The sequence below is a fragment of the Ranitomeya imitator genome, chromosome 2 (genome assembly GCF_032444005.1).
Source record: "Ranitomeya imitator isolate aRanImi1 chromosome 2, aRanImi1.pri, whole genome shotgun sequence".
Classification (NCBI taxonomy): Eukaryota; Metazoa; Chordata; class Amphibia; order Anura; family Dendrobatidae; genus Ranitomeya; species Ranitomeya imitator.
The window spans coordinates 543,678,005-543,703,315 of NC_091283.1; the positions used below are offsets into that span (position 1 = coordinate 543,678,005).

Genomic DNA, 25,311 nt, shown 5'->3' on the forward strand with positions numbered 1-25,311 from the left:
ACCTCACATGACTCTGTGGACCAAAATATGGAAAAATTATAGCTCTCAAAATGTGGTATTGCAAAAAATATTTTTTGCAATAAAAAGGGTCTTTCAGTGTGTGACGGCTGCCAATCATAAAAATCCGCTAAAAAACTCGCTATAAAAGTAAATCAAACCCCCCTTCATCACCCCCTTAGTTAGGGAAAAATAAAAAATAAATGTATTTATTTCCATTTTCCCATTAGGGCTAGGGTTAGGGCTAGGGTTAGGGCTAGGGTTAGGGTTAGGGTTAGGGCTAGGGTTAGGGTTAGGGCTAGGGTTAGGGCTAGGGTTAGGGCTAGGGTTAGGGTTAGGGCTAGGGTTAGGGCTAGGGTTAGGGCTAGGGTTAGGGCTAGGGTTAGGGCTAGGGTTAGGGCTAGGGTTGGGGCTAGGGTTGGGGCTACAGTTAGGGTTGGGGCTAAAGTTAGGGTTAGGGTTTAGATTACATTTACAGTTGGGAATAGGGTTGGGATTAGGGTTAGGGGTGTGTCAGGGTTAGAGGTGTGGTTAGGGTTACCGTTGGAATTAGGGTTAGGGGTGTGTTTAGATTAGGGTTTCAGTTATAATTGGGGGGTTTCCACTGTTTCGGCACATCAGGGGCTCTCCAAACATGACATGGCGTCCGATCTCAATTCCAGCCAATTCTGCGTTGAAAAAGTAAAACAGTGCTCCTTCCCTTCCGAGCTCTCCTGTGTGCCCAAACAGGGGTTTACCCCAACATATGGGGTATCAGCGTACTCAGGACAAATTGGACAACAACTTTTGTGGACCAATTTCTCCTGTTACCCTTGGGAAAATACAAAACTGGGGGCTAAAAAATAATTTTTGTGGGAAAACAAAAAGATTTTTTATTTTCACGGCTCTGCGTTATAAACTGTAGTGAAACACTTGGGGGTTCAAAGTTCTCACAACACATCTAGATAAGTTCATTGAGGGGTCTAGTTTCCAATATGGGGTCACTTGTGGGGGGTTTCTACTGTTTAGGTACATTAGGGGCTCTGCGAACGCAATGTGACGCCTGCAGACCAATCCATCTAAGTCTGCATTCCAAATGATGCTCCTTCCCTTCCGAGCCCTCCCATGCGCCCAAACGGTGGTTCCCCCCCACATATCGGGTATCAGCGTACTCAGGACAAATTGGACAACAACATTTAGGGTCCAATTTCTCCTGCTAACCTTGGAAAAATACAAAACTGGGGGCTAAAATATAATTTTTGTGGAAAAAAAAATATTTTTTATTTGCATGGCTCTGCGTTATAAACTGTAGTGAAATACTTGGGGGTTCAAAGCTCTCACAACACATCAAGATAAGTTCATTGAGGGGGTCTACTTTCCAAAATGGTGTCACTTGTGGGGGGTTTCTACTGTTTAGGTACATTAGGGGCTCTGCAAACGCAATGTGACGCCTGCAGACCATTCCATCTAAGTCTGCATTCCAAATGGCGCTCCTTCCCTTCCGAACCCTCCCATGCGCCCAAACGGTGGTTCCCCCCACATATGGGGTATCAGCGTACTCAGGAGAAATTGGACAACAACTTTTGGGGTCCAATTTCTCCTGTTACCCTAGGGAAAATACAAAACTGGGGGCTAAAAAATAATTTTTGTGGGAAAAAAATTTTGTTTTATTTTTATGGCTCTGCATTATAAACTTCTGTGAAGCCCTTGGTGGGTCAAAGTGCTCACCACACATCCAGATAAGTTCCTTAGGGGGTCTACTTTCCAAAATGGTGTCACTTGTGGGGGGTTTCAATGTTTAGGCACATCAGTGGCTCTCCAAACGCAACATGGCGTCCCATCTCAATTCCTGTCAATTTTGCATTGAAAAGTCAAACGGCGCTCCTTCCCTTCCGAGCTCTCCCATGCGCCCAAACAGTGGTTTACTGCCACATATGGGGTATCAGCGTACTCGGGACAAATTGGACAACAACTTTTGAGGTCCAATTTCTTCTCTTACCCTTGGAAAAATAAAAAATTGGGGGCAAAAATATAATTTTTGTGAAAAAATATGATTTTTTATTTTTACGGTTCTGCATTATAAACTTCTGTGAAGCACTTGGTGGGTCAAAGTGCTCACCACACCTCTAGATAAGTTCCTTAGGGGGTCTACTTTCCAAAATGGTGTCACTTGTGGGGGGTTTCAATGTTTAGGCACATCAGTGGCTCTCCAAACGCAACATGGCGTCCCATCTCAATTTCTGTCAATTTTGCATTGAAAAGTCAAACTGCGCTCCTTCCCTTCCGAGCTCTCCCATGCGCCCAAACAGTGGTTTACTGCCACATATGGGGTATCAGCGTACTCAGGACAAATTGGACAACAACTTTTGAGGTCCAATTTCTTCTCTTACCCTTGGAAAAATAAAAAATTGGGGGCAAAAATATAATTTTTGTGAAAAAATATGATTTTTTATTTTTACGGTTCTGCATTATAAACTTCTGTGAAGCACTTGGTGGGTCAAAGTGCTCACCACACATCCAGATAAGTTCCTTAGGGGGTCTACTTTCCAAAATGGTGTCACTTGTGGGGGGTTTCAATGTTTAGGCACATCAGTGGCTCTCCAAACGCAACATGGCGTCCCATCTCAATTCCTGTCAATTTTGCATTGAAAAGTCAAATAGCGCTCCTTCCCTTCCGAGCTCTCCCATGCACCCAAACAGTGGTTTACTGCCACATATGGGGTATCAGCGTACTCAGGACAAATTGGACAACAACTTTTTGGGTCCAATTTCTCCTGTTACCCTTGGTAAAATAAAACAAATTGGAGCTGAAGTAAATTTTTTGTGTAAAAAAGTTAAATGTTCATTTTTATTTAAACATTCCAAAAATTCCTATTAAACACCTGAAGGGTTAATAAACTTCTTGAATGTGGTTTTGAGCACCTTGAGGGGTGCAGTTTTTAGAATGGTGTCACACTTGGGCATTTTCTATCATATAGACCCCTCAAAATGACTTCAAATGAGACGTGGTCCCTAAAAAAAAATGGTGTTGTAAAAATGAGAAATTGCTGGTCAACTTTTAACCCTTATAACTCCCTAACAAAAAAAAAAATTGGTTCCAAAATTATGCTGATGTAAAGGAGACATGTGGGAAATGTTACTTATTAAGTATTTTGTGTGACATATCTCTGTGATTTAATTGCATAAAAATTCAAAGTTTGAAAATTGCGAAATTTTCAAAATTTTCGCCAAATTTCCGTTTTTTTCACAAATAAACGCAGGTACTATCAAAGAAATTTTACCACTATCATGAAGTACAATATGTCACGAGAAAACAATGTCAGAATCACCAGGATCCGTTGAAGCGTTTCGGAGTTATAACCTCATAAAGGGACAGTGGTCAGAATTGTAAAAATTGGCCTGGTCATTAACGTGCAAACCACCCTTGGGGGTAAAGGGGTTAAAGGTGCACATTATATTGAAAGGGCTATGCCAAAGCCAAATCCCATGCCACATGCCCTATTAAAGCACGTGGATATCATGGATGAGCGTAGCCTGTCTCTCACTCTGTCAGCCTATCCACCCACCATAGCTACCAGCTAAACCTTGGGCAAACTTCAACCGAAAAATAAATCGTAGTAATCAGACTATTCAATTCATAAGTATTATAGGACTATATTACGGGGGGGTGAGTACACAGTAAGACCGAATAAACAAGTTCATGCATATATAAAAGGGTTTCCCAAACTCCAGTCCTCATGACCCTAACAAATCAGGTTTACAGGATTCCTTAGTACTGTACAGGCGAGAGAACCTGTGGCAATGTCTGATGCCTTTGCAACTCCATGACCTGTGCAATACTAAGGAAATCCTGAAAACATGACCTGTTGGAGCAGTGGGGTGGAGCGTGAGGACTGGAGATTTCAGGAACATTGATATATAGATTTAAAATTCAATTTCAACATTCAAACAAGTGGACGGAAACTCAAATCTCCAACATATAAAAGAAACAATAAACTGGAATGTTGAGTGATGACAATCGATTGCGGAATTTGAAATGTGACCGGTCATTACTGTAATCAATATATTTATGACATCCGTGCCATTCCCCTGTGTACGAATCTAGATTTGCTGATTGTTTGTTAAAGCTTATCCTCTTTACACAGTGATGTAGCTGCAATATTGAAAATGCCAAGTATGAACCAAATACATGGTTGTCACATGCAGTTCCAAAATGTACATTTTAATAGCAGCAATTCATAGAACAATTTTATTTATTAAAAAAAGAAAGTTTATCAGTGCGAAACAAGCGACATTCCCTTGAACAGATTTTTTTTCTCTCCGTTCATTTTGAAAGCAACAAAGAAATTGATGTACTGGTGTATTGATTTATAGTTGTCCTAATGTGGCAGATGATCAATCATTCAAAGCCGGTTTCTTTGACTTTTTTTCCAGAGTATTATGAGACTTATGGGTTGGTGCATTATCCTGCAAAAACGAGAAAGTTTTCGCAAAAGGTCCATCCTTCACCTGACATGGTTACAAGGATGCTGAAAGTGGATGCACACTGCCCGAACCACAGGTAGCATGTATCAGACACTGGCTTTATGATATCAGCCATGTATCCTTCACTATGAAAGTCTGCGGTGTTTAAAAAAAAACAAAAACATATGTTAAAGTCAGCTGGTGACCTTCTCTCTGCCCACTGCCTCACTGGTCTCTCCCTATACATGTCACTCCAGGGAAGATGGCGAGGAGAAGCCACCGGGGACCTGTCTGTCCATCTAGTTTCCTATGCGACTTGGTCCTCGGTCACAATGGCATAACCTTTTCTACTAAAACTCTTGTCTGCTAGAAATATTTACAAAAACTATCATCATCTCCTTATATACGTTATGTGTAATAAGCATGAAATCCTCCATGTGTGAACATACATTAAGTGTACATTCATGGTGCAGACGAGCAGCACTTATACTTGGAGAGAACAGCAATATCCACATACCTGACTGTCTAGAGACTCTGTCGACTCCTCTGTGCTCTGAGAGCCCGAGTTTAACATAGAGAACTCTCCCTCCAAGCTATCTTCACATAATTCTGCTTTCCTCTTCCCTTTCTTCTTTTTCTCCACTGGGGTTGGTCCCTGTTCTTTGCTGTACAGAAAAACAAGACTTATTCATTAGTCATATAGGCAATGTATACCGTACAGTCCCAGGCCCGACATCATATGACTCTTGGAGGACGTCTGTCTGTCTGTCTGCTCAGCTTATTAACTCTGTAATTAAACAATACAAAAGAATACACATATTTCACAATAAAGAGCTAAACGTTTAAACCAGGGGTGTCAAACTGCATTCCTCGAGGGCTGCAAACAGGTCATGTTTTCAGGATTTCCTTGTACTGCACAGGTGATAATTTAATCACCAACTCATTATTTGTGTAGGTGATTAAATTATCACCTGTGCAGTACAAGGAAATCCTGATAACATGACCTGTTTGCAGCCCTAGAGGAATGCAGTTTGACACCCCTGGTTTAAACAACATTAAATAGCACAAGTAAAATAACTGTCTTGCAAATTTGTTTTTGCACTATACATTGTGAAAACAAAAATCTAATCCCTTTTCAATTGCACAGTTTTGCAATACGCTTCTAGGTTTTCTTGTGGTTCTCCATACTCAGAAACGGTTTTGTACATGCAAGTCGTGTAATTTCCTGCCTTACGGTTAAGATTTATGACAATCTATCACACAAAGAGTCAAGACATATGGTCAGTGTCTAGACACAGATACTCGCCATGCAATCTCACTTCAGATTTCCTCCTGGTATATATATTCTAATGAAGCCAACGGAGGAAAATGTTTTCATAAATTCACGTACATGTCACTTATGGCCAATAGCCTCTACTCAGGGGTATGATGTGAACTCTAACAATACATTATTATCAAAGCATGAAGTGATAAACCTATCAGCTCTATTAAAACTGATGAAAACAGGTGCAATGGAAACATGGCAAAAACATGACAATTGTAAAATATATGTGTAACAGGCAACAAGTGAACGGTTGGTTCTCGAATTAACGTGGGAAAAAAAACACCAAGCGAAAGAGTCGGAGTGACTTTGACAAGCGCCAAAATTTTAAAGCTAGACGACTGGGTCAGAGCATCTCAAATAGCAGATCTTGTGAGGTGTTCCCAGCTGTGAACTATCAAAAGTGGTCTGAGAAAAGACTACCAATGACCCAGGCTAACCTTTGTGGTCTGATCCAACGGAATAGCTCCTGCCGCACAAATTGCTGAAAAAGCTAATACTGGAAATGATACAAAAGATGTCAAAATACAAGGGGGTCGATTCATCAAATCTTTTACGCCAGAAAATTTTGAACAAATAGATTTTTTTTTTAACGCAATGTGAAGCTGCGCAAAAAGGTTGCAACTTTTGGCGTCGCCAGTATCAAGAAGCTCCACAAAAATAAGCGGAGCTGAGGATGGGCAGGCATGGGATAAGTGTTACACTGGCCCTTCAAATTCAGCAAATGTGCCAGCATTTTTTTTTATGGCAAAAATGCTACTCTGGTGGAGGCACTAACACACAGCCTACAGGACTGCAAACACCTGGGTGCTAGGTACCATTGGATATACTTAGCCACTAAATTACTTTCACCCTGTTCTTCTTCAGAAACGCCACTGATGTGTATTATTGATCAATGTCATGTTGGAAAAGTGCACAACTATCAAGGGCATGGAGTTATGGTAGCAGCTTCACTATTTTACATAGACTTGTACGGGTGCAAGTGAGCAAAGTCTCACTGCAAATCGCAGCATGCTGTCAAATTGGCATGAGAAAATAATTGCCCAGTGTTATTCTAAGGGGCAGCTCAGATCTGCAGAGTTCTATGCAATGTTTTATCGCATTGCACTCGGCCGTTTTATACGGTAGTGTGACTCCCTCATTACTGTCACGGTAAAAAAAAGTTTTATGAAAATTTTGGAAATCCTTCTTGTGTTCAGCGAGATAATTATTAAAATCTTACTTTTCAAACGGGGTGTACTTCTTATGATAAGCAGTGTGCTTATCAATTGCTCACACTGGAATAAACCTTTAAAAATATCAGATGGACGTAAATAGCAATGAAGTGAAGAGATCTCAAAACATCCACCACAGGACAACAATACTTCAAAATCAAAAATTTGACTATGCAGAATTGTATAGGACGAAGTCACTTAGTACCCGAGTATGATCGATAACACCTTATCCGAGCATGTTCGCTCATCACTAGTGAATACACATCCACATGCCAATTTTTCCAAACCTCAAATGTTACAGAACATCATCTGCAAAAACTTTTTCTGTAGGCAAACATTGCAGCCCAAGTAAATCATCCTGCCATTACATGTTCAGCATAATTACAGTAGTAAATCAGAAAATGTCACACACTCTAAGCTTAGAAAACATTAGTTAAGTGATAAGCCCACCTTGTTTTCTTAGATTTGGGTTTCGTAACAGTTTCTGAATTTGCTTTCTTCTCTTTCGGAGGTTTTGGCTCCTTTGGCTTTCTAGGTTTTTTCGGTTCCTTAGGGTTCTTGGGTTGCTTGGGTTCCTTGGCCTCTTTTACTTTCTTAGATTCTTTGACTTTCTCTTTCTTGGGTTCTTTCTTTTTCTTTGGTTTAGTCTCCTTTTCCTCCCCTTGCTCCTTTTTTTTCCGTTTTTTCTTCACACCCGTCCCACCCCCTCCACTGTCCTCCATCCCATTCAGATTAGTCACTGAACTGAGTTCACAGGTCTCCTCTCCAGGGTATAGTTCATTCTCTGAAAGGAGTAGAGGAGGGGTGTCCAAAAGAGTCACAGGGTGGAAATCTTCAAGGCTAGATTCAGAAAATGGGGCAAGTACCTGGCGCTCACAGGATATTGAGGCACTGGACATTGGTGAATAGCTAAGTGCTTTCAGGTTTGGTAGCTGATGAAAAGGAGAGAAACAGAACAAATTAAAAGGGAATGAGATCAGGTAATGGCCTAATGTTTCAACCAAGTTTCTATGTGTGATGTTTAAAAAAAAAACAAAAAAACTTCAGTAATATTTTTTCGATTTTCCATATTCACTATCGTTATTAAACAAATCTCACTCTGGCCACTGAGCCTAAAATTAGGAGCATAGATTATATGCTGTAGAATTCACTTTCAGCAGTCATCTCAGGCAGGATAACACCACTATGTATACACTATATACAATACATGACGCAGGATCTGCCAAACACCATAGCTGATGGTCACAGCTCATCTCCTCCTCATTCCCGCACAATGACCTCTGTATAGATCACAGAGCATGCTTAGAATAATCTTGTGAAGAAGTTAAGGAGTCAGGTCCTGTATTGGAGAAATAGGCAGGCACACCAAAAACACCAACCAGGAGTGCTAAATCAGCATGTATACAAAGCAACCAATAAAATACCAAAGAAAAAGACAAATTCCAACCAGAAATGCATCTTCAGAATGAGAAATTATGATAATCTTTATTAAATAACACAAAAAACATGACACCATTAAAAGAATTAAGTACATACAAAAAGCAGTGTATTACTACTCCTCCCCCGTAAAAAAAAAGACCAGGGGAATGCCTGTACCATAACACAAAGTGAACCCCAGCCATGGTCCAGCCCAAATGGGCCATGCAAATTTTATATATTTGAGCCAATAGAAGAATAAATTACATCTTACATCAACAGATAAGAGCAAATTTCCAATCCAAAAAAACCCTAACAATTTGGAACCAAACCCAAAATGTTTACAGGTACCTAGACAAAACGAAAGATGCAGCGATTAAACCTTTTGTGTATTGTTCTGTCTTCCTTCCCTCTCCAACCTCACCCATACCAGTATCACAGATACCGGTGACCAAATGGCCGCCTTTTAGGTGTGATGACACATTATTTTATTCAAACTGTACATTTAATCTTATATGCTTATTTCAAACTAGATGGTGGCCCGATCCTAATGCATCGGGTATTCTAGAATGCACAGCCACGTAGTATATAACACAGCCCATGTAGTATATAGCATAGCCACGTAGTATATTACACAGCCCATGCAGTATACAACACAGCCCACGCAGTATATAACACAGCCATGTAGTATATAGCACAGGCCACGTAGTATATTGCACAGGCCACATAGTATATTGCACAGCCCACGCAGTATAACACAGCCAACGCAGTATATAACACAGCCACGTAGTATATAGCACAGGCACGTAGTATATTGCACAGCCCACGCAGTATATAGCACAGCCACGTAGTATATTGCACAGCCCACGTAGTATATAGCACAGCCACATAGTATATAGCAGAGCCACGTAGTATATTGCACAGCCACGTAGTATATAGCACAGGCACGTAGTATATTGCACAGCCACGTAGTATATTGCACAGCCACGTAGTATATTGTACAGCCCACATAGTATATAGCAGAGCCACGTAGTATATAACACAGCCCACGTATACAGCACAGTTTACGCAGTATATAACACAGCCACGTACTATACTGCACAGGCCACGTAGTATATAGCACAGCCCACGCAGCATATAACACAGCCATGTACTATATTGCACAGGCACGTAGTATATAGCACAGCCCACGTAGTAGATTGCACAGCCCGCGTAGTGTATAGCACAGCCAACGCAGTATATAACACAGCCACGTAATATATTGCACAGCCCACCTTGTATATAACACAGGTCACGCAGTATATAACACAGGCCACGTAGTATATAACACAGGCCACGTAGTATATAGCACAGCCCACATAGTATATAACACAGAGTACACAGTATATAACACAGGCCATGTAGTTTATAGCAATGTAGGCACCATATCCCTGTTAAAAAAAAAATTAAAACTCCCGCCCGAATCTCGCAACCAATCAGCAACCCAGGATTTCCGTTACGGAAGTTACAGACAGACAGACGGAAGTACCCCTTAGGCAAATATATATATAAGTATTCTCTTATGGGCTCAAATATGTGACATTTGCAGGTTCCAGTTGGCTTTGGTCCTGGCACAGTAAACCCTAATCTGGGGTATAGTACAGGCATCTCACTAGTCTAGGGATGGAGTAGTAATACATTATTTTGTGTATGCTTTTAATGCTAACATGTTCTGCCAATGTGTTTTTTTGTGGTAGTTAATAAAGATTACTATAATTTATCCTATTCTGGAAATGCATTCCTGGTTTGCATTCATCTTTTTCTTTAGTATGTCATTGAGTTGGACCCTGACTATTGTTGTTTATTGTGCATTTAGTTGCAGCAAAGCATCTTTGTAAATTCTGTTAACAGAAACGAAGGCACGTTGTCTGTCCCAATAATGGTCTACAGAGAATAATTTTTAAAAATCTACAATTAAATAAAAACAGATTAGGAAAAAATAGGAATATGGGATACTGTTTTTAATAATTAAAAAATAATATAGGGAATATATTTCTCTTCGATAATGGAAGGAGAATATTGGAGAATTTGCATAAGGGACTTTATATGGAAACCAAACCTTCTTAAAGTACTGGCTAGCTTTACTAATAAAAGCATTGCTGTTCGGATTTTCCAGCAATATCAAACAACTTGCACAATCAACATAAATCAACTCCCTGAACCAAGAGAATAACGATTACAAAAAACCCTATACATCGGTGTAGGTTTCTCATTACCTTCGAAAACTCTGAACAAACAAACTTGGCTTATCAAACCTAATGCTTGTCATATGACTGCTGAAAGCAATTTACCACGCATGATTATGCAGGACAACACACAAAGAGTGGGCCAGTTTGGGTTCCATATACCCATTTACACAAACAGTCGAAGGCACCTTGATGACCAGGAGCAGAGGGTGGATTAGCAGCACTCTGGGACTTGAGAAAAGCACATATTACATGAGCCTTTTGAATGAATGGCCATCCATGTAATATTTCCCCTGTAATACAGCATGCTCTAATCACCGCATTCCATTCAGTTGTAACCATGATTGACTTCAATAAAGATAGCCTTGCCCATATGTAAAGATTTCTGCAGTCAATGAGGAGAGATGCCACTGTGAATCAGGAAATATAAACCAGAGGATTTTGCAAGATGAAGGCTAAAAGTGCAACCTGCATCTATTTATGCCAAATATGGAAGAACATCCCATAAGGTCCACATTCAGTATTTGGTCAGTATTTGTAAGCCAGAATCAGGAGTGGGTGATAAATACAGAAGTGGTGACGTGTTTCTATTATACTTTTCCTCAGACTGTTCCACTCCTGGTTTTGGCTTAGGCTACTTTCACACTTCTGTCGGTACGGGGCCGTCGCAAACCGTAGGCCCGACGGACGTTGTGCAAAATAGTGCACAACGTGGGCAGCGGATGCAGTTTTCAGACGCATCTACTGCCCATTCTGAGTTCCGGGGAGGAGGGGACGGAGTTTCGGCCGCGCATGAGCGGTGGAAATGGCGGACGCGTCGCACAAAAAAACGTAACACTGAACTTTTTTTTTGTGACGACGGTCTGCCAATTACCGACGCATCCAGTGCACGCCGTATGGACATACGTTGCGATGCGTCGGTAATACAAGTCTATGTGCAAAAAACCGCATCCTGCGGGCAACTTTGCAGGATGCGTTTTTTGCACAGAACGACGCATTGCAACGTCTTTATAAAGACGGAAGTGTGAAAGTAGCCTAACAGATACTGAGGTAAAATACTGACCAAATACTGCTAGTGTGAAAGTGGTCTTATAGTAAATAATGGAAATTACTCTTTCAGCTCTATTTGCTACTCCCCCCTCACACACACTTGCAGGATAATGGGCTATGCTCTTCACCTTAAGGTACCTTCACACATAACGATATTGTTAACGATATCGTTGCTTTTTGTGACGTAGCAACGATATCGTTAATGAAATCGTTATGTGTGACAGCGACCAACGATCAGGCCCCTGCTGGGAGATCGTTGGTCGCTGAATAAAGTCCAGAACTTTATTTCGTCGCTGGACTCCTGCTGACATCGCTGGATCGGCGTGTGTGACACCGATCCAGCGATGTCTTCACTGGTAACCAGGGTAAACATCGGGTAACTAAGCGCAGGGCCGCGCTTAGTAACCCGATGTTTACCCTGGTTACCATACTAAAAGTAAAAAAAAACAAACAGTACATACTTACCTACAGCCGTCTGTCCTCCAGCGCTGTGCTCTGCTCTCCTCCTGTACTGGCTGTGAGCATCGGTCAGCCAGAAAGCAGAGCGGTGACGTCACCGCTCTGCTTTCCGGCCGCTGTGCTCACAGCCAGTACAGGAGGAGTGCAGAGCACAGCGCTGGAGGACAGACGGCTGTAGGTAAGTATGTACTGTTTGGTTTTTTTTACTTTTAGGATGGTAACCAGGGTAAACATCGGGTTACTAAGCGCGGCCCTGCGCTTAGTTACCCGATGTTTACCCTGGTTACCGGCATCGTTGGTCGCTGGAGAGCGGTCTGTGTGACAGCTCTCCAGCGACCAAACAGCGACGCTGCAGCGATCCGGATCGTTGTCGGTATCGCTGCAGCGTCGCTTAATGTGAAGGGGCCTTTACTGATGACCCCCCTATCTGTATTCACTGGCCCTTTTTGACACAGGATGGTACTACTCAGCCAATCAAATTCAAAGAAGCTTTATTGGCAGGACTAAATAAACACGTGTACAGTAGGGAACAGGGAGTAGGGACTGTGGGAACTGGACACAGTGTTGACTTACCCCCGGCAGTGATTGGCTGCAGCAATCATGTCAGGACAATAGTGTAACAGGAAGTAGAGAAAATACAAGACCAGGCAGTGTTGTAACATAAATAATGTGTTCTAGATGTACAGATAATTTTTTTTTATATTTTAACCTATTTTGAGTCTTTAAAAAAAAAAAAAATAGTTGTAAACATTTTGTTAAAATAATTAACTATGCTAGCTATGTTCTGCCTCTTCCTTCTCACTGATCAGGATTCCAGGCTAGCTAACGATTCTGTACCCACAACATCTGAACATGTATTTATAATAAACAATTAATATGCAATCATAGAAAAGATGATTACCAACCTGTTGCTCTGGTTTCTGTATTTTCATGATCATAAATTAAGGTTTCACATCTAGAATACAAACAAGATTGAGGTTTTAACATTTAAACCAACACCTGTAATTTGTCTTGATTTAAAAAAAAAAAGAGCAAATCAAAAGAAAAAAACATGACCACAGCTTGCTATTAAGCACCATGTGAATACATTCCCATAGATCAGTATAAATAATCCAGGGTCTTAACCTGGACATTATACTAATTGGGCCCCTAGTTGTATCCTATAACATGTATAGACCAAAAAGCACATGCTATAGGGAAATTCCTTTTATAAAATTCAACTTCCCATTAATTGGACATATACTACAATGTCTGATCGGTCATGTAAAGATGCATTTAGACAGTCTCATCATGGCTGTTAAACGACCTCCAGCCGCACTTCCACGTGCACAGACTGATCCCTAATTTTCATTTAGGCCGGTTTCACACGTCAGTGGCTCCGGTACGTGAGGTGACAGTTTCCTCACGTACCGGAGACACTGACACACGTAGACACATAAAAATCAATGCATCTGGTCAGATGTCAGTGATTTTTTGCGGACCATGTCTCTGTGTGCCAAACACGGAGACATGTCAGTGTTCGTGGGAGCGCACGGATTACACGGACCCATTAAAGTCAATGGGTCTGTGTAAAACACGTACCGCACATGGACATTGTCCGTGTGCAGTCCGTGTGCCGTGCAGGGGACAGCGCTACGTTAAGCGCTGTTCTCCCCCCCCCCCCCCCCCCACTGGTGCTGAATCCGCGATTCATATCTTCCCTGCAGCAGCGTTTGCTGCAGAGAAAATATGAATAATAGTGTTTAAAATAAAGATCTATCTGTCCCCCGACCTCCCACCCCCTGTGCGCCCCCCCGCTGTTCTGAAAATACTCACCCGCCTCCCTCGTTGGCTGTCGCTGCTTCCTGGTCTGGCCGCATCTTCTCCTGTATGCGGTCACGTGGGGCCGCTCATTTACAGTAATAAATATGCGGCTCCACCTCCCATAGGGGTGGAGCTGCATATTCATTACTGTAATCGGCAGCCCCACGTGACCGCATACAGGAGAAGATGCGGCCAGACCAGGAAGCAGCGACACTATTATTCATATTTTCTCTGCAGCAAACGCTGCTGCAGGGAAGATATGAAACGCGGATTCAGCACAATGCAGGGGACAGCGCTAAACTTTAGCGCTGTCTCCTGCACGGTGCGTGTGGTACCCAGTGGGCACACGGGCGGCACACGTGTGCCACGTGAGCACACGGACACGGATAACTCCAGTACCGATTTTATACGGTACTGGAATTATCTGGACGTGTGAAACCGGCCTCACACACACATTGGCATTGTTCTCGGCAGCAGATATCCTTTTTAAGTTGGAAAATGTGCTGTTGAGAACTATGATTTCTCAGCAGGCTTAAAAATCATCCTTACAACCCCATGTACAAAGGTTGTGAAATATTAGGAATACAGGTAAAAGAAGAAAAAAACATAACTGGTGGAGAAAGGCTGAACTTGATGGACCTAGTTGTTTTTTCACCTGTGTAAGAACACTACAGATCAACAATAATTATAAAGGAAAAAAATCAGAAAATTAACAGACAAGAGGATAGAAGAGCTATGGACCACGGATCCATGCATTAATAAAAGTCCTTACAAAAGTTCCATTAGCAAGTTTCTCAAATATGAGGCCCCCCAATACGATCTTTTTTGTGCTCACTGTACTTACATGGCACCCCTCAGACTTTTCCTTCCAGCCTGGACAATCCCTTTAACTTGTCAGAAAAAGCTCCCAACCTATACTGTAGGTGCAGTGTTTCCATGACAAAAATCACCTCCCTGCCTTCCGAGCACTTTTATTTTTGATCATCATCACACTACCTCTGCAGAGTTTATATGAGTTTTCAAAATTAGGAAAGAGATGCTATTTCTCCCCAGAAGCAGTGCCATGACTGTCATATGTGGTGTCCGGTATTACGGCTCCTCTCCATTCTAGACGCTAAGCTAAATGCTGCACAATGTGAGCAGCTGGCGTGCCAGAAAGTGTAGTACATCCCGTGCACCTCATTTGGAATGACACTTTTCCTGCCTTGTTAATCAATGGGGCATGGAATAAAGAAGAGGTGGGGTGGTAAAGCCGGAAAAGGGATGCGGCCTGAAATTTAAAAAAAAAAAAAAAAATGTTTGGTGCAAATGAATGCAGCAAAGTATAGCAAGTAATAAGTGATGCACACTTAAACAAAATATTGTAAAGATGCGCTACATTTAGCACATAGCATGTGTCTTTGTTCCAAATTTATCACATTTTAAGACGGGCTAAATCTGTCACAGAATGGTGCAGTTTATTAAAAATAAAAGGTACTGAACAACCCTTTCAACTGGTCATAGGCAGATAAATGTGAGCACTTTCCACCGTGCCTTATTCAGGATTTGCTATCGAACCATGGCTTTATTATAGCTGTATCATGCAATGGAGGGGCACCGTTGGGAAGAGAAAAAACCTCTCCCAACCTACTTACCTGCTGCCGCCATACTCATGGTAAGTACATTTGGACTATAAAATACACCCATTTCCCTTCTAAATTGGGGGGGGGGGGTGCGTCTTATAGTCCGAAAAATACGGTAGCTGCCACAGTCAGCATTTACCTAGGCATCTAAGGGGTTCACATTGCAAGGTAAGAATAACAGGTTATATTATACTCACCCAGGGGTGGTCCCGCTACGGTCCAGTCCGATGGGCGTCGCGGTCCGGGGCCTCCCATCTTCATACGATCACGTCCTCTTGTCTTCACGCCGCGGCTCCTGCGTAGGCGTACTTTGTCTGACCTGCTGAGGGCAGAGCAAAGTACTGCAGTGCGCAAGCGCCAGGAAAGGTCAGAGAGGCCCAGCACCTGCGCACTGCAGTACTTTGCTCTGCCCTCCGCGCCAGGAAGACAAGAGGACGTCTTCATATGAAGATAGGAGGCGCCGGACCCGGACCGCGACGCCCATCAGACTGGACCACAGGGGGACCGCCCCTGGGTGAGTATAATATAACCTTTATTTCTCATCTTTCAGGATACATCGGGGGCTTATCTACAGCATTACAGAATGCTGTAGATAAGCCCCTGATGCTGGTGGCCACAGCTCATATACAATTTTTGGGGTCACAGATTGCCTTTAAAGATGCTTTTTCGGGGGTTTTCCTAATTATGTTAATAGAGAACAGAGTGGTTTATTACATTTTTTTTCTGGTTGTTATGTGGCTTTCTACCCCAGCAACCTGAGCCTTGTTACAGGGAACAATGGAGTTACTAGTATTCAGTTTTTTCAGCTGTACTTTATAAGTATTTTTCTATACACATGGTTTAACATGAACTCACGGAAACGTGTATGTACATCCCCATTGGCAATTACCAGTCACTGGTTTCTGCATTGGTGCACTCTCGCAATCCACGACACACAGGTTGGGGAGCCCCATTTATCCTGCCTCCATTCTTCGAGGTGTGTAAAGCATAATTATGTGCCTGTCAGACTCTGCGGCAGCTACAGTCACAGCGTGTGGGTTGTGTTCTGGGCACATGCAACTACTGTAGGACACCGAGGTGCTGGGAACCATAAGAAAAAAAGAAGGAAAACAGATTTCTAAATATCAATGAAGCAAACTAGTAAAATACCAGGAACTACCAGCTGGCTGCGCCTTATTTTTAGAGATGGGTTTGCTACATGGTGCATCCTGACATGAGCCAACACCATCGTATCTCTATGTGACATTTGGGTGCAGAGGAACCTGTGACGTCACATAATGGAGAGCTGCGGCACTACATCTGCCATACAGACGCTGGCTTTCCTCTGCTTTCATTAAGCTCAGCATGTTCCCTATATGTCGCTGCAGTGTTTTAATGATCTCTATGGCCCAGAATCCAATAAGCAAACTTCAGCTCAGCTAAAGGAGCAGCATCTCAGGAGGAAAGAAGCCATGGGGAGACGGAGGGGGTGATAGAGCATCTCCGTCCTTCAACCACCATATATCCCTTGCTAACAGGTCTGAACATTAATCTCCTCCTGGCACAGTCACCTCGCCAGACAGACTTTGCTTTCTGCTGCAATGAGCTCTACAACGGCTGCCAGGTTTGTACAGTGGCAGCGCCGCTTCTTTTTTATGCTTGAGGATCTCGCAGGAACTTGGAGTATAAAAAAAAAAAAAACAATCCAAGCAATATATATATAGCAGGGGACGTGTTGTTACATGCTAGGCATAAAGGATGGGGGCCTGTGCAGCAAACTGAACTTCTCTGCAATGAGTCACTCGTCACAATATATCGCCGTTTTGCTTCAAGGCCTAGCACCCAAGCATCGGCCACATACGTCTGATAGCTGCACAGCTAGAGCCTGATTTCTGTACGCTCTCTCCTCACAAAGATGAGTTTTATTTGATGGCCACATTTATCAGTAGATCTTTGGATACAATTTTAATAGCATATATAGAAGAAAAGTGTAATCGAGGAGAAGCCCTTTCAGATGGTGAGTGCAGGTGTCTTACCAATATATCGTTCACCATGGAACGCGGCACAAAAAGTGCCATTTTGGATCTAAATACTGACCCCTTTTTTTCCCCCAAACAATACCACCGTGCAAGTTAAAGCATACAGAATTAATGACCAAGTGATCAGGCAAGCAAAATGCAGGACCATAAAAATGCATATACATCCATCGAAAGCGCAGACGTGACCTCAAGGTGCATGTAAAAAATACTACATCAATTACAAGGGACATAATTGAATAAACATGTAATTTGTTTAACCCCTTAGTCACAGGGCCATTTTTTTTTTTATCTGACCAGTGTCACTTTATGTGATAAACAACTCTGGAATGTTTCAACATATTCCATTAATTTTGAGACTGTTTTTTTGTGACGCATTGTACTTTATGATAATGGTAAATTAAGCACAATATGTTTAGCGTTTATTTATAAAAAAATATCAGAAATATTACAAAACTAAAAAAAAAATTAGCAATTTTCAAACTCTGAATGATTCCTTTAATCCAGATAGTCAACTCATAGCAAAGCAATAGTAATAAACATTTCTCTCATGTCTGCTTTACATCAGCACCCTTTGTAAAATGTTGTTTTATTTTGTTAGCATTTAAAAAAGTTTAACAATGTAGCAGCAATTTTTCTTTTTTTTTTTTCAGCAAATTTACCAAACCTATTTTTTTAGTGACCTTTTCAGTTTTGTAGTGACTTTGGGGGTCCTATATATTGGAAACCCCCAAAAGTGATACCGTTTTAAAAGCAGCGCCCCTCAACGTATTCAAAATTGCCTTCATGCATCTTATTAACCCTTCAGGTGCTTTTCAGGAATTAATGCAAAGTGACATGACAGGAATGAAAAAAAATATTTTTACCATCTACAGTAGGTACAGAAAGTATTCAGACCCCTTTAAATTTTTCACCCTTTGTTTCATTGCAGCCATTTGATAAATTCAAAAAAGTTCATTTTTTTCTTATTAATGTACACTCTGCACCCCATCTTGACTGTAAAAAAAAAAATGTAGTAATTTTTTGCAAATTTATAAAAAAAAAAACCTGAAATATCACATGGTCATAAGTATTCAGACCATTTGCTCAGTATTGAGTAGAAGCACTCTTTTGAGATAGTACAGACATGCGTCTTCTTGGGAATGATGCAACAAGTTTTGCACACCTGGATGAGAAAAATAATGAGAAAAATAACTTTTTTTGAATTTACCAAATGGCTGCAATGAAACAAAGAGTGAAAAATTTAAAGGGGTCTGAATACTTTCCGTACTCACTGTAAATGCTGCTAACTTCTGAACAGGCTGCTATAGCTGGCAAACTCTAAAGGCCCCTTCACACTAAACGACGCTGCAGCGATCCAGACAATGATCCGGATCGCTGCAGCGTCGCTGTTTGGTCGCTGGAGAGCTGTCACACAGACAGCTCTCCAGCGACCAACGATGCCGGTAACCAGGGTAAACATCGGGTTACTAAGCGCAGGGCCGCGCTTAGTAACCCGATGTTTACCCTGGTTACCATCCTAAAAGTAAAAAAAACAAACGCTTCATACTTACCTTCGGCTGTCTGTCCCCGGCGCTCTGCTTCTCTGTACTGGCTGTGAGCACAGCGGCCGGAAAGCACAGCGGTGACGTCACCGCTATGCTTTCCGGCCGCTGTGCTCACAGTGAGTGCAGGAAAGCAGAGCACCGGGGACAGACAGCCGAAGGTAAGTATGAAGCGTTTGTTTTTTTTACTTTTAGTATGGTAACCAGGGTAAACATCGGGTTACTAAGCGCGGCCCTGCGCTTAGTAACCCGATGTTTACCCTGGTTACCAGCGAAGACATCGCTGAATCGGCGTCACACACGCCGATTCAGCGATGTCAGCGGGAGAGCCAGCGACCAACTAAAGTTCTGGCCTTCTAGCCCCGACCAACGACATCACAGCAGGATTCTGATCGCTGCTGCGTGTCACACTGAACGATATCGCTAGCCAAGACGCTGCAACGTTGCAACGTCACGGATCGCTAGCGATATCGTTTAGTGTGAAGGTACCTTAAGGCTGTTATTTGGCCATGAATTGCCATGGCAAACATCAGGAGCACACGATCAAGATCTCAGGGTGCTGATGGTGTTAAAGGGAATCTGTCACCCCATTTTTCGCCTATAAGTTGCGGCCACCGCCATCAGGGGCTTATCTACAGCATTCTGTAATGCTGTAGATAAGCCCTCGATGTAACCTGAAAGATAAGAAAAACAAGTTAGATTATACTCATCCAGGGGTGGTCCCGATGAGGTCCTGTCAGATGGGTGTCGCGGTCCGGCGCCTCCCATCTTCATGCGATGACGTCCTCTTCCTTGCTTCCTGACGCTGCTACGGCGCAGGCATACTTTATCTGCCCTGTTGAGGGCAGAGCAAAGTACTACAGTGTGCAGGCGCTGGGAAAGGTCAGAGAGGCCCAGCGCCTGCACACTGCAGTACTTTACGCTGCCCTCAACAGGGCAGACAAAGTACGCCTGCGCAGGAGCCCCGACAGGAAGCAAGGAAGAGGACGTCATCGCATAAACATGGGAGGCACCTGACCCAGACGCCCATCGGACCGGACCGCACCGCACCGGGACCACCCCTGGGTGAGTGTAATCTAACTTGTTTGTCTTATCTTTCAGGTTACATCGGGGGCTTATCTACAGCATTACAGAATGCTGTAGATAAGCCCTTGATGGCGGTGGCCGCAGCTTATAGGCGACAAATGGGGTGACAGATTCCCTTTAAAGATGAAGCCTCCACACTCTGTTAGCCATCTAGATACAGAAGTCAATATTGACCCCAGCATTGAAGGAGTTAAATGGCTGTCAGCTATAGTCTACACCCAACAGCTGCTCGATTGTGCCCTGTACGGTGATGCTATTATCTTATATTGCAGGTCAGTAAAAAGATGTATTGGTGGTCACTAAGGGGTTAAGAATAGGACAGGTGTAAAAGAAATGGTCCATTTCAACCAAGTTCCCCTTGTGCATTCATTTTGTGTTCTATATCATGTGTACATCAGACAGTAAGCAGGTACTACTATCTCCTGGACAGTGTGCTTTTATTTTTAGTAAAATTAGTTTCATATTCTGATCTGTAGTAGACAAAACAAAAACCCAGAAAACTTACAACTTTTACATAGCCCACTAAGCCAAATTCTTGACTTATATGTCTTGTTCTTCCATTCATTTTACTAATATACTGAAAAATGGGAAAACATTCACACAATATATTTTTTGTTTGTGGCACAAGTATCCGAGACCCATAACATTTTTACTTTTCCGGCAATTGAGCTGAAGGTTTTTTTTATACCATTCTCAGGTACATATAACATTTTGATGACTTTTTTTTTGCATTTTTTAGGAAGGGGTTTTGACTTTCTCTTCACGTTTTTACAGTATTGGTAATTACATTTTATATTTCAATAGATCAGACTTTTACTAACAACAATACCAAATGTGTTTATTTTTTCTCATTTCTATATTTTTAATGAGGAGAAAAATGGAAGGGGGATTCACATTTTTATATATTTAAAGGGAATCTGTCACCCCCAAAAATCGTATATGCGCTGCGGCCACCGGCATCAGGGGCTTATCTACAGCATTCTGTAATAGTGTAGATAAGCCCCCGAAGTAACCTGAAAGGTAAGAAAAACAGGTTATATTATACTCACCCAGGGGCGGTCCCGGTTCGTTTCGGGTCCGATGGGCGTCGTGGTCCGGCGCCTCTTATCTTCATACGATGACGTCCTCTTCTTGTCTTCCTGTCGCGGCTCCGGTGCAGGCGTACTTTGTCTGCCGTGTTGAGGGCAGAGCAAAGTACTGCAGTGCGCAGGTGCCGGGTCTCTCTGACCTTTCCCGGCGCCTGCACACTGCAGTACTTTGCTATATCTTTTCATTATTTTTTTTTTTTTTAAAACGCTGTGGGGTCCCCCCTATTTTTGACAACCAACCTTGCTAAAGTAGACAGCTGGGGGCTGGTATTCTCAGGCTGGTAAGGGGCCATTGATTTAGGCCCTCCAGCCTAAAAATAGCAGCCTGCAGCTGCTCACGGTAATATGCTGTGAAGACATTGAGCTTAAGGCCATGTTCACACGCTGCGGTTTTTACCGCGAAACCGCAGCGATTTTGCCGCTGCGGGTCCGCTGCAGTTTCCATTGCGTTTCCATTTACATGTAAACCAATGGAAACCGCAAACCGCTGTGCACATGCTGCGGGAAAAACCGCGCAGAAACGCAGCGGTTAAAAACCCACAGCATGTCACTTCTTTGTGCAGAATCGCAGCGATTCTGCACCCATAGAAATGCATTGATCCGCTTACTTCCCGCATGGGGCTGTGCACACCATGCGGGAAGTAAGCGGATAATGTGTGGGTTATACCCGGGGTGGAGGAGAGGAGACTCTCCTCCAGGCCCCGGGAACCATATTTGTGGTAAAAAAAAAAGAATTAAAATAAAAAATAATGTTTTACTCACCTCTGAAGTCTCAGCGCTGCACGCTGCCGTCCGGTCTCAGGTTTGCTATGCGACCAGGACCTGCGGTGACGTCGCGGTCACATGACCGTGACGTCACGAAGGTCCTTCTCGCACAGCATCTTTGGAACCGGACCGCTGCCTGCAGCGCCGAGGAGATCGGGACGTCAGAGGGTGAGTATATCATGATTTTTTTATTTTTAACATTACTATTGATGCTGCATATTGCTGCATATGCAGCATCAATAGTAGGGGTAAAATCCCGCAGCGGAACCCGCAGGACAAAACGTGATAAATCTGCAGTTATAACCGCAGCGGGTTTGCCCTGCAGATTTATCAAATCCGCTGCGGGAAAACCCGCAGGGACAGGACGCAACGTGTGAACATGGCCTAACTGTGGTGACCTCATCACTGACTTTTTCCCACGGTACTGAGGTCACCGCAGTTCAGCCTGGCTGGGAGTGCAGCCTCACTGACCGGCGGTAACGACGATGATGTCACCACTGGTCAATGATGCTGCGCGCGCAGCAGCTCTTACACCAGTGGCTCTCAGCCTGGAAGGTCGCATCTTGACAAAGTCCAAGTTGAAAACTATTTATTCCACAGAATTGGATTACGGCGTGGGACAGAACGACTGAGAGGTGAGGGATATGGTTGTTTTTTTTATTTTTGGTTAATACAGGAGACAAGGGCTTTGAGGGATTTAGGCGATAGATGATTGTGTTTGTTATTTTTAAATAAAAATGGAAAACTGTGTTTTGTTTTATTTGTAATAAAAGACTTTATTCTGGCTGTGTTCTTATTTACCATGTAACTATATGTAAACTTCATTACTAAGCCATGGGCTTGATGTCACTGGACAATACAAAGGTGACATCAACCCCACAAATATGAACCCCACTTGCCACCGCTACATGGAAAGTGGGAAGAGCCGAGCCAAGCTCCAGAACTGATGCGCCTTTTCTGAGCAGCCTCAGGCTGCAATTTTTAGGTTGGGGGGCCCTATATCTGTGGCCCCTTACCAGCCTGAGAACATCAGCCCCAGCGGTCTGATTTAGCAAGGCTGGTTGTCACAAATGGGGGGGGGGAGGGGAAGAACCTCACACCATTTTTTTTATTTATTTAAATAAAAAAATATAGCGTTATTCTTGATAACCAGCCTTGATGCACCTGACAGGTGAGGGTTGCAGCCTCCATGAATACTCCCATCAGCCACTCCTGCTCTGTTATTAGCGGCAGCAGGTGTAGGCTGACAGGAGTAATAGCCCCATCAGCCGCCGCCTGTTGTCATTGTTCACACTCGAATACTACTCTAATCATTCTCTGCCGGCGATCAGCGCGAGCAGGGGAGATTGATGAGAGCCGTCTTCAGAACTCGGCGCTGTGGAACAGCGCTTAATGTAGCACTTCTTCCCTGTGTGTTACATGAGTGCATGTGTGTGGGACGTGTTGCGGCCCGTGCTGACCGTACAAAAAAAAGAAAGAGCCCTTTTAGAAGGTGGGTAACATTTCTACCGGTAATTGCTTTTAGCTAAGCCTAGCCCTGACATAACCAAATTTCATGCTGCATTTCCTGGTGACAAACTCTCACAGATGACAATCACAGTGGCAGCCTTAGGCTATGTACACACGTTGCGGATTTTGATGCGTTTCCATAGCGTTTTTGGATGCACAGAATTGCATCAAATCCGCAGTGTAGTGCACCACCAATGTTAGTCAATGGGAAATTGAGAATTGGTGCGCACATGCTGCAGAAAAATATGCGCAGATTTGCAGCGTTTTATTTTCCGCAGCATGGCAATTATCTTTGCGGATCTGCAGCGTTTCTGCACCCATTGACTACCACTGCGTCAGGCAAATCCACCGCAAAACCACAGGTGTAAAAAGATCTGCGGTTTTGCTGCGGAGTTGCCTGCGATAACCGCTGCAGATCGGGAGGAGGAAGAGTGTGTGGGCGGAGACTGTGTGTGAGCGGAGAACATGTGCGTGTCTGTGTGCATCTGCGTGTATCTGTGTGTGTCTGTGTGTAGGCAGGCATCGTCCTATGAGACTACTAGTCCCATCCGGCTATGCCTGCTACAGTGACAGCTAGCCGATGATGGGACAGTAGTAATACCATCATCCAGCTACTGTGTATAAAAAAAAAAATACATACATATATACAGTACATACTCACTGTACAGCTAATCCCCGATGCCCTCAATCACCTGTAAAAAATAAAATAATAAACCAACAGTATACTCCCTGTTCCGACGTGATCCATTTAATGACGAGTGTCCCACGGCGATCTCCCCTGTAGAGTTCAAAAATAGGGAAAAAGGAAAAAATGGGAAGAAAATAAGTCAGCTCACCAATCCCTCAACAGTGCAATGATGTCCATGCACGGAGCCGCCTTGGTCAAGGGCGTAGTCCAGAGCCAGCAATGAAAAAGAAAAAATAATCTCCAGCATGGATCTTCTAAAAAGTCAATTTATTGAAAACACTTTAAAATGCAAACATTTGCAAAAAAGAGATGGGGGTCCCAGGTGGTCAACGCCGACGCGTTTCGACCATCAGGTCTTAGTCATGGCATGCCATGACTAAGACCTGATGGTCGAAACGCGTCGGCGTTGACCACCTGGGACCCCCATCTCTTTTTTGCAAATGTTTGCATTTTAAAGTGTTTTCAATAAATTGACTTTTTAGAAGATCCATGCTGGAGATTATTTTTTCTTTCCCCTGTAGAGTTGTCACATCGGTAGATGTGACCGCTCTCCATGGCCTCCGGTGATACAATCATTGGAGGTGATCTTCCCGCAGAGGATCACTCCTCTGTCAGAGGTCACTGAAGTTCAAACTGTCACTTGTGGCACCGCTGCATGGGAAAATTCTCATGCAGCAGTGCCGTAAAGTAAGAGCATAAACTACAGTGAACCCTCAGTGATAACACTGCAGGAGCCATTATCTCCTATCAGTGTGTCATTGGAGGCCCTGTAGAGTGGTCACATCAGGGAGTATACTGTTGGTTTATTTTTTATAGGAGATCGAGGGCGTCACATGGATTAGCAGTAACAATAAAGTTGGCAAACTGTGCTTAGTGTTTTACTTCATTAAAATACTTTATTCTGGCTGTGTGTTTACTTAACCTTTTACCAACTATAGGATAGGTATCTTTATTGACGCCTCTCCATTACTAAGCCGGCTTGATGTCACCTTATAATACAAAGGTGACATCAACCCCACAACTATTACCCCATATGCCACTGCTACAGGGCAGTGGGAAGAGAGAG

At 43.1% G+C, this 25,311-nt stretch overlaps 1 protein-coding gene across 3 annotated transcripts in view; it reads right to left on the reverse strand.

The window, feature by feature from the left end:
- The window catches only part of CHD6 (chromodomain helicase DNA binding protein 6), a 252,579-nt gene that overhangs the window by 181,421 nt on the left and 45,847 nt on the right, over positions 1-25,311 (reverse strand). For all 3 annotated transcript variants that reach the window (XM_069751935.1, XM_069751934.1, XM_069751936.1), the window contains exons 2-4: positions 13,031-13,080; positions 7,426-7,907; positions 4,958-5,105 (exon numbers count right to left, since the gene is read on the reverse strand). In XM_069751935.1, coding sequence (XP_069608036.1) covers positions 4,958-5,105; positions 7,426-7,907; positions 13,031-13,063 — 663 coding nt within the window. In that variant the 5' untranslated portion in view covers positions 13,064-13,080. The remainder of the gene's footprint in view (positions 1-4,957; positions 5,106-7,425; positions 7,908-13,030; positions 13,081-25,311) is intronic.